The following is an 11,037-nucleotide window of genomic DNA, read 5'->3' on the forward strand; positions in this document are numbered from 1 at the left end:
GGGTTTTTTTTGGTAGAATATTTTCCAAAATCTCTGCAGGTGTCACCAACCCTGGACCTAAACGGAGACCCTACCCGCTATAGATATTTTACTGCTGATAGTTTTCATTAGTTTGATGTAAACTCTGAGTACACTGCCTGCAGTTCATCTGAAAAGCTGCTGAGTTTCTTGTCACATGACTACTGGTGCAGGAGAGTCGATCATGGTTTTCTGGTTTTACTTTTATTTATTGAAAGAGACACGTGGAGCTGGTTAAATATATTTAAAGCTTTGATTCGGTTGAGTGTCCTGATAGAAAAACAGGACAAAAATCCAACAGTTCCTTTTGTTTTTTGTAGTTTGTGGCTCTTATTAATTGTGGAATTCTAGCTATTTATTTCAAAGACTGTGATTTTTAAACCCATCGCTGGGTTTTAGGCGTCAGAAGGTTAAACAAACACATGAAACACAAATAAACAAAGACTTTTCCACAAAGTTTATCAGTGAAGTTTGTGTTATTTTAAATTTTGACACCAGAATTCTTGTATTTGATGCAATTTTATGTGTGATTATCAGTTTCCTATTGGCCCTGAACAAAACTCATCCCTACAGGTTAAACTATTCGCAGTTAACTATTAAATAAAAGTGGAAGTTGAGAGGAATTTAGAGTCATTAAAGCTCCTTTCATTCTCTCGTAGTTTTGGTTTTTAATATAAAAACATCCAAAAGTTCTCAATCTGATGAATCCTGACTCTTTAGCAGTTAATCCACTGATGATTTTCTCGATGAATCAGTTGATTATTGGTGGAAAAACGTCCGTCACGAGCTTTAGATGTCATTTTTTGTCCCCCCAAAACCCAAATACGTTCATAGAAGGAAACCCAGATAGATGCAACCTGAGAACTTCCAGAACTTTCACCTTCAGCGACTGAGCGTCCCGATCCGCACCGCGAGCTCTGCATAACCCTGTGTCATCACACGGCGTGGACTCGTCCACCGCCTGTGGACGGCCACGCTCATCCCTGTCCACAGTCAACTCCCTCCACATTGTGCCGGTGACCCTCGTTTCATTTGCCATAGTCTTGTGGAAATGTCTTGAGTCTATGTTGTTGTTCTTGTTAGACAGCCCCACACACACACACACACACACACACACTCGTTAGCATTTTCCATCATCATAAGGTAAAGTCTGTTCTGTAAGATGCCCCGGATGGAGGCAAAATAATCATAATAACAATAATAAAAAAGCACTGAGTTGTCCAACTGTCACACTGACGCTCGCCGTTGTTGATCTCACTGTTGTAGGGGAAAGACTCTAGGGCTGCAGATAAGACTGTTGCCATGGTCCTGAAGGAGATACCAAGTAAGGCGTCATCAGAAGGGAAGCCCCTCCTCACAGTGACTACCAAGGTGGGCAGATCCATTCCAGAAACACCCCCCCTTCCCCTCCTCATGTGTTGCAGCATTAGCAAAAAGCTCTTGAGTGTCCTCCAGCCGACCTCCACTGTCTACTAACTCATGACTGAGCCTTCTGACTGTTGTCTCTAACAACGACGCGACATATTTCATCCTCCAGCTGCTCTATGGGGTATAAAACCCGCCGCACCCACCACCACTTGGAACAATCACCCAACACGAGTAGCCTTCGAAATTGCTGCAATCCATCCATGTGGCTCCTCCAATTATCCTCTGCAAAAGATTCAAAAGTATATTTAGCGCCGTGTGGCTGGGTGGGTGGGGATTAACGAGAGGGTCACCACAAATTCCCCGTCCCATTCCTAATCAGGTCAGTAAAACTTCCTCATGAACTTTTTTTTTCTTTTTCTTTTTTACACCTCATAAGCAGCTAAACAGCGAGTTTTCCCAGAATGCTGTGCCACACAGCATGGCATTGAGCGACTGATTGACTTCTTCTCTGTACTAAATACTGCAGGAACACGACCCCCCACCACCACCCGCTGAGCTTTTCACTTCTTCTTTTTTTTGCTTTTTTTTTTAAAGTGTTGTAGCTTTTGGATGCGAGTCGGCGCTCCAGATGGCGATATGAGTTTTTTTTCTTGCTCTGTGCTTGATTGCTTCTGTACAGTGTGTGTGCTGCTGCTGCTGCTGCTGCTGCTGCTGCTGGTGTGTGTGTGAGTGTATATCCGTCTGTGTGTTTTTAATAACCTGTGGCATGCTTTATACTCGTCTTATTTTCTAATACAATGTCTGGTTTGATAAGCTGTCACACAACCGAGATAATGCTTCCGCTCAAGTGGGAGGATGCGATTACGGCTCAGGAATCTGCTGAGTTAACGCTGACGACGCACCGCTAATGTGTGTGTGTGTCTTTAAAAAAATAATAATAATTCAGCTAATCTGCAAAATCATTATTTGTCACAAGTGAAATGGTTGTATTGGGAGAGTCAGTGGCATCCAGTGAACGGTTCGGTGCACTTAAACTTGATTTTCTCCTGAATTTTTCATTTATTTAAAAATAAATAGCAAAAAAAAAAGAACACAAAATGAAAAGAAAGCCCCAAAAGCTGAAGTATATGGCGAAGCTTAACTTGTCTGTACATCTCATATCGTACTGTTTCCTGTTTGTTCCACGTTATTATGTTTTATTAGAACAGAAAAGAAGATTTTTATTCTCAGCATCTCTGTATATCCAGGACATACAGAGGAACCGACAAGATGTTTCTCTCTCATCTCCGTATTAGTGCCATACAATAAAAAAAAGAATCAAAACACAGGATAAATAAAATAAAACCTATAAAAATCAGCCTAGAGTGCAATATAGTGACAGCTTATTGTTGAGAGCTGTTGTTGTTTTGTAGTTTTCCAATTTAGAAGCAGGTCAGACGTGATTAGAAAGTTTAAAACCCAACAATTCTTTGTGTTTTTTTTTATCTCTGGCTCTTATAAATGATGTAATTCTGCCTATTTGTTCCCAAAACAACCTGATTTTCAAACCCGTCGCTGGGATTTTGGGGTTTGGAGGGTTCAATTAAACACGTAAAACATAAATGACACCAGAATTTTCTTTTTTTAATGCAGTTTTATATCAGTTCCCAACTGTTAATTTCAGTTTCCTTGATTATGAATAACTAAAGGTGTCACACCTGGAGGAAAAAAGCGTATCCAAGAAATGATTTGCAACTCTCTCCTAAACAATAGCCGACATGTTTCTTGTTTATTAGGATCCCCATTAGCACCAGCATAAGCATCGGCTATTCTTCCTGGGGTCCACACACATACGCACAATCTCACTTATACACACAACAACAACAAACAAAACAAAACGTAACAACTCGTCTCGTGAACTTTACAAAATAAGGAAGAGAAACAAATTGTCATTCACTGTATACACTATACATTAAATCACATACAGAACTATGGATCCATCATTATTAATCTGGAACGCATAATTCTTCATCATAGACATGCAATCAGAATGACCTTACACAACATCTTATCAGTCCAGTTCTTCAACCAATTGTATCCAAGAAAATAGGGCAAATTGCGTTCTATATTCTTTGCTCTCACAAGCATTACATTTTATGTGATCAGTTTTTTGTACATTTTCTTAACTCTGAGACCATCATCCAGACTCTTGAACCCACAAGCTGATAAACATTTACTCATTTTATAGAAGAAAGTGGCTTTTTTTTTTTAATTCAAACTTCCTCTAAATTCATAGTTTGTTCAGGAAGTAACTTGTTTTTTTCTTTGACTTCCGCCACGCTTCATGCCACATGACAATTTAAGCCTTCAAATGTGTTTTGTTCGCCCGAGCGGCTGTGAATTACTGTAATCCTCGAACACACCTGAAAACACGACGTTAAGCGGCGGCTGAGTGGCGTTCAAGTCGCTGCTGTTAAGTGACGCTTCAGATCTGCAGAACAACAACATGAAAACTATCACCGCATGTATGCAACTCACTACAAACAGGAGCACGGGAAACGGGAGAAAGCTGCACCGCTGCAAGTAAACATTGTTTTTCTAAGAGCAGCTGGTAAATATTTTATGCCTGAGCTGGGTAAAGGAAACCATCTGAAAAAGCTTGTTTGTTTTTCTTTCTCGTGCACAAAAGTTGTATCCGGATACTCAGATCGTCAGGTTCAGAAGTCAAGTCTGTGACTTTCAGATGCTTAAAGTGAACCTAAACTGTAAATGCTTGATGTGGCGGCCGGACGCGGCGCTGATTAAAGTGCTCTCCGGTGGCTCAGGCTGCAGTCGGAGAGGCTTTGATGTCACTTAGCGGTGACAGAGGCTAAGTCACAGGCTGCAGCTCCTCGCGCCACATGTCAAGTCCAGTCAAGTCTATTTGCGGAGTCCGATATCGCAAACGACGCCCCGACGGGCCTCGGAGGCCTCGGAGCAGGCCGGGAAAAGTTTGCACAAAAAAAAAAAAATGGAAGCAACAAGATGAAAATCAGCAATTATTTATGAACACTTCTGCCACTGAGGAGAACTCAGCATTAAGATAAAATAGTTTATGAACAACAACCTCTGATTTGTAGCTCAGATATCTGTAGCTAGCTGTCAAACACACGTCTTCATCTCTACAACATCCAAACCACGTGTGAAGTTAAAGATTGTGCTGCTTGAAGGACGATACATAAACACACAACAGGGATCCATAACAAGGCACTGGCTGGTTTCTTCATTACAAAATTATTAATTAAAATTTATTTCCACTCTAAATCACAACGTTCTAAAGGTTCTATCCACCACTAGAGCTCCTACTAATCAATAAATCTTTTAATTATGTTTATGATTTTCCTCCAAAATAGCAAAATGACCATTTTGTTTAAGTTTACTTTGTTTTGACAGACTTTATGTGGCGGTTTAAAGCAGCACCGTGTGAAATAGAAGCAAAGATTTATGTAATCAAGTCAGAGTTAAACTTAAAACTCCAACATAAAAAAAATACATAAATAAGAAGGATTATTATTTAATAGTTCAACACCAGAATAAATCTGCTTCTATCTGCTTGTTACCTAAAGTGCAACGTGGACGCTTAAATATTTTACAGCAGCTAAAGAAGCTTATTTTCTTTTCATTGTGTGAACTCGAGTCTGAGTTTGTCAGAAGACTTTGCAGTTACAAAATCAGGATTTTCATGCAGCAGCTTGGTTAACCTGTAGCCACACTTCTATCACTGATTTCAAACTCAAACCTGTAAATGAAAACAGCTTTACTGTGAACTCATATGTAATAAAATACAGTGAACATGAGCACAGGGAGCAGGAGAGAAGCTGTAAATGTAAAGTTCCTCCTGTTTGTTTGCTCTTCAGGTGTTTCTGTTGCTGTGATCTTTATAAATTAACTCCTTTTTTCTGCTTTGAAAACTCAAACTTGTCCCAGACTCTCAAAGTTCTTGGTCTTCGGAAAGGTTCCCATTTAAGCGAGTTGGACTTTGCTGCAGCCGTCATTATCTGACACTGAAGCTCCGACGGCAGCTCGAAACAGAAATGATCAAAATCATGATGATTTTGCAGTGATTCTGAAGAAAAACATTTGTTATAATGAACTGAAGGAGAATTAAAGTACCAATGTCACTGCATTTTTAGTGTCGACGTCATCGACTATGCCGAATAATCGCAGGAAGATAAAATTAGACTTTATTAATCCTGAAGGAAATTATTCTTCCAGATATCTCTGAGAAAAAACAAAATGACAAACGAAATGCAGAAAAGTAGAAACTCAATAAGATATAAGAACAATACAGCACTGAAATAAAATAAGGGAACTAAAACGAGGCTGGAAGGTAATACTGATTACCTATAGTAGCTCTTTATACCACATTCACTGGATGTAACAGTAAAGCAACCAAACTCTCACACTCAGCTGAAATGAAATGAATGCACAGAAACACACACACACATGATATAAATATCTTATTCTTTGTCTCAGGGCCACTTGCACTTTTGCTTTTATAATACAATTTGGGAGGTCTCTTAGAACAGTGAAACTCAGATTATAGAGCGAGTGTGACCCAATTTTCTGCTAACGATACACTATATAAATATATTTATATAAATGTATGACATCTGTATTTGCTAAAATCTTGCATAAGGACAGTTTAGTAGTGAATACGTCTCATTCTACAGATGAAATAATCTAGGCAAGAAATCTGCTCGTCTTAGGGTCATATTTATGATCAAACTCTGGAGCTCACTCTGTGTTTATGAATGCAAAATGGAGGACGAACGGTTTCAAAGGGAGGAACTCACAAGCACACATGACCAGACGTAGAACAGAGAAACTCACATTACAGAGCAAGTATGATCTAATGTGCTGCTGTAGAACACCACTGAACCACCGTACAAAAACCTGTTTGTCGTTATATTAATTCTGTATTTATGTTTAATATGGTTTGTACTGAAACTTTACCAAAGCAGCAAATACATATGAATCCACAGACGACATTTACTCTTGTTGGGGTACCATCTACTAAAACCCACAGCTGTTTAAGGCAATTACTCAGACTGCTTTTTAAGTGAAAATTGATATTTGCGGCTTGTTTTTAAAGATTTCAGCAAAAACCCTGACGATGGAAGGACCGTGCCGAGGTTTTGGCTGAGTTCTGTAATGATTCGATAGTACAGGACGACGTCTGGCTCATCCCCGAGCAAAAAAAGTCAGCCTTAGCTGCTTTTTTTTCCTCCACAATTTAATTTCCAACTTTACAGCCTCAAGATAAATCATGCAAACCCATTATGATGACTCATAAAATATCCAACCAAGTGAACTTGAGCTGCAGGCTGCTGATCGCTGCCACCCACAGCTTCACAACAACCAGTACAGAACCTGATGCACTGAAGAAAACCTGTATGCAGATTTATCAAGACAAGCTGCACTTTGCATTAAAGAGTTAAATATAATTTCCTGACCGCAACACTCTTCGTGTGACTTTCATCCAGCAGAAAACCTCGACTGTAATTATCTCTCTAGACAACCTTCCCTCAGGTTTTTATCTAACAACTGCTCTGAGTTTTTTTTTTTAATGCACCTTCCCCTTTATGCAGTGTTTTCCTCCTCTCCACCTCCCCCCATCCTCACCTCAACCTCTCCTCCTTCAAGGCTCTGACAAGTTTTCCTGCTGCACGGTTCCCTTGACAGCAACATCTGAGAGATCTCTCCGAGTCAAGCCCGAGCGGCACAATTAGCCGAAGTTTTCCATTACATAATTTTCTAGATTACCGCTTAAAGCACTTGTAAACAAAATGCCAAAGTGCTTTGCATAGGAGAGGAGCGAAAATGTATAATGGGAGGGTAGAAAAGGAGGAAAAAAAATGGCAGCAGGGGAAAACAGCAACCTCCACGTAGAGCGAGTAATGGGCTCAGAAAGCTCGTCTCCCGGTTAACACTGAACCTATAATTAGTGTTTGCACGCTACCTGCTACGCGACTCCCCAGATGAGCGCAGTAGATCTTCTTCTGTCCCCATTTTCTGGATGATTGGAGGAGGAAAATGAAGAGGTCTCATCATTTCAGCGCCATGATTTAAAACTGGCCCCCGTGGCAATCACAGGGAGAGCTTTGAAGAGCTACAACAGCCATTTAGTGTTCGGAGGCTGCCAGCAGTGATGTACAGACACAACCTTCACCCTCGACGACGACGACGACTTTCAGGAGCAAAAAACCAGAGTGTGAGCTTTAACGAAGCTCAAAGTACGATTCAGTCGTTATTATTCAGGCCTCAGAGATTTGTGCTAAACGCTAACGTCATCAGGTGTGATGTGTTGTCATGCTAAGGTTTGATAATTAGCTTTAAACCCAAAGTGAAGCTCAGTCCGTCAGTATAGAGCTTTGGTTATAATCAAAGTAGACGATGAAATTACTTCACAACAAATGTCAACCTCATGGTGGCGCCGGAGAACACTAAAAGACAACACACCGATAAATTACTGTAAAATACAGCCAGATTGTAACACTATCGTATGTTTGTTTTTCCGATATACAGTTAAATGCTGTAAAATCTGAAGCTTTTTTGAAGGCAAAAACAAACATGACTGTTAAGGACACTGAAGGTGTGAACTGGACAGAAGATTGAACACAAGATGACACAAACGAGACACAAAAGAAAAGAGCGAAGACAAAACTGACCCAAAGACATGTCAGAAATGAGACACAAAGGAAAATGGGACATAAAACCACACAAATGAGACATAACATGGTAAAACAATTAGACAAAATGACAAACGAGACACGAAAGGAAAATTAATTGCACTAAATGAGACAAACTGTCACGAAGGTCATAAAAGAGAGACAAAAGAAAATGAGGCATGAAACAACACAAATGAGACAGATAATGATGCAAACGAGACCCACAATGACAAAAAATTTGACAAAATGATAAACGAGAAAAAAATTGAGACACGAAACGAGTCAAATGAAACACGACATAAAAATGTGACACGGTGTGAACAAAATGATCCACAAAATAACGAAGACAAAACTGTTCCAAAGAGACACAAACGAAAAATCGGACACAAAAAACAAGACACAAAATGACACAAATGAGACACAATGTAGCAATTAGACCAAAATAATACACAAAATAACTGAAGGGTGCAAAACCATTCCAAAGAGACACAAAAAACAAAAAAATTGACACAAAACAGCAAAAACAAGACACAAATGAGACACAATGTTACAGAAATGAGACACAAAATGACACAAACGAGACACAAAATGAGACACGATGTAACAATTAGACCAAAACAATACAGGACATAACTGAAAAGAGACATAACTGTTCTAAAGAGACAAAATTGAAATAATTCGACACCGAAAACAAGACACAAAATGACACAAACGAGACACAATGTTACACAAAAACAAGAGACATAAAACGACAAACGAGGCAGAAAACGATGCAAACAAGATACAAAATAACATAAAAATAGACAAAATGATGAGCGAGATAGTAAAGAAAAATGAGACACAAAACGACAAAAACGAGACACAACAAGAGAAAGTAGACAAACTGTCAGAATGTGACACAAACAATTAAGTAAATGAGACGCAAAAGTAAAATTAGACAAAAAAAACATCAAAAACGAAACACAAAACAAGACATGAAGTAAAAATTGGACCCAACACGACTGAAATGATCCACAAAATAACAGAAACAAGACAAACTGACCCAAAGAGACTCAAACAAAATGAGACACAGAAGCTCAGTTCCAGTTGATGTTGATGACACCGACAGTCAAATCTGTTTACAGTCAACACGTCATATTCTGCTCTAAAGTCTGTCATCAGTTCTAATTAACTGTTACAGTAAAAACCCTGATGTTACAGGAAAACTTCCTCCAGTTTGTGGTTTATCCTCCTGGGATGAGGAACGTCCTGTAATCCAGGAAATCCTTTACGCTGTTTCTATAATCACTGAGTCACTGAAGCAGCAGTTCATCACGACATCGTCCCGTTTCACAGCTAAACGTCGTGTTTCCTGAGAAGACCTCCAGCAGGATGTGACTCAGCGGGACTCCGGGCCACGATCCCGCCAGCGTCGCTCATTATTTCTTTTTAAAAAAAGAAGACTTGAGAGTGTTTAATGACGTGAAGGCGTTACTGGAGGATTACGGTGCTCTAAATGTCACCACGCAGCTCCTCTGACGGCGCTGACCTCCCGTCAATCAGTCACAAAACGGTGAAAAAAGCCGAGCGGAGGAGCCCAAGGTCGTCCATCACGCTCAGGATTTACCGCCGCTGCACCTCCGGCCGACTCCAGCGTCATAAATATTGTTATTCACCGACAGATGTTTCTCCGGTTATCATCGGCACAGCTGCTGCGAGCATGTGCATTTATGAATGTCATTTACATTGTTAAGAGCTTCTCTGCCTGCAGCCCTCAGGCCTCCACCGAGTTTTTTTTTTATCAGTGAACTATATTTATGCAGCCCGGCTGGCATTTAGTGGATCAGTCGGCTCGGTTTGGACACTTGATGGGTTGAATACAGTGAAAACAGAAACATGTTTTTAATACAGAACGACGGACGGAGATCTCAGGTTTTATTATTTCCAAAATGTACACGAGAATAAAAGCTTTTAAAGGAAGTAGTTCTGGTTTCAGGACAAACTAACGCACTCTGACAGCAGCATATAAACTCCTCAGAGCCCCGGGCGGCGCCCCGAGAAACATACAAGAGCTAATCTGATGCTATCCAAACTCCTGCATTCGAGAAGGAAAACCGAGATTAAAATCAACACGAAGCAACTTGTTCATTTACCAGCAGCGACTGACGTGTAAAACAAACTGGTTCAGAAGTTGCTTCAGTGGATTATTGACCTAACAAGGACTAAATTAAATCTTACTGACTCCACAGCTTAACCTTTCTTGTTTAGTTTTCACTGCAGCAGGTTTCTTTAATCCAGCGATAATGTTTTGTTCAGTCAGTAAAACATGAGATGTTCCCGCAGTGACGTCTGCAAATCATCAGTTTTACACCAATCAAAGACTCAAGATGCTGAATGTTTAATTTACCTAAAACCCAATAAAACACCAGATTGTCACAGTTTATGAACTGAAACATAGCTACGTTTAAAAAATAAAAAATGTAAATACTAAATTAAACTGATGCTGGAACGGAATCAATCAATTAATCAAGTGTCAATCAAAATAATACAAACAAGCTTATTAAAATGTGAGTTTTCAGTGTAATTTACATGAATGTTTTGCAGATCTACAACAGAAGGATCAATCTGAATATTCTGAAAACTTACGAAAACTTTTACACAATACATATAAAACAACAAAACTACAAACACAAATAGGCTAAAATAAATTGTGTTAAATAATTATGGCATGGAGACAAATGAGTACTGTTTAAAAAAAAAAAATGTATTCAAAAAAGTAAAGTTTTTTTTATTTTCAATTGTAATTTCTTTTTAGCAATTTAATGTTATTTTACAGATTAACCTGTTTCAGTTTTTCTTTTGTTTTTTAATTGCAGATAACGTTTAGTCAAAGCAGAAGAAAAAGGTATTAAATTAAATTATTAAATTAAATTACACATTAATCATTTTTATTTAGTTAATTTTAATTTTAGTAATTTTTATT

At 39.1% G+C, this 11,037-nt stretch overlaps 1 protein-coding gene across 1 annotated transcript in view; it reads left to right on the plus strand.

Annotated features, from left to right (window-relative positions):
• Nucleotides 1–1,320: 1,320 nt before the first annotated feature.
• The window catches only part of LOC103368834 (PEX5-related protein), a 68,694-nt gene continuing 58,977 nt past the window's right edge, over nt 1,321–11,037 (plus strand). Inside the window, exon 1 of the mRNA XM_008297328.1 lies at nt 1,321–1,389. Coding sequence (XP_008295550.1) covers nt 1,321–1,389 — 69 coding nt within the window. The remainder of the gene's footprint in view (nt 1,390–11,037) is intronic.

The sequence above is a fragment of the Stegastes partitus genome, unplaced genomic scaffold (genome assembly GCF_000690725.1).
Source record: "Stegastes partitus isolate 25-593 unplaced genomic scaffold, Stegastes_partitus-1.0.2 Scaffold1210, whole genome shotgun sequence".
NCBI classification, from domain to species: Eukaryota; Metazoa; Chordata; class Actinopteri; family Pomacentridae; genus Stegastes; species Stegastes partitus.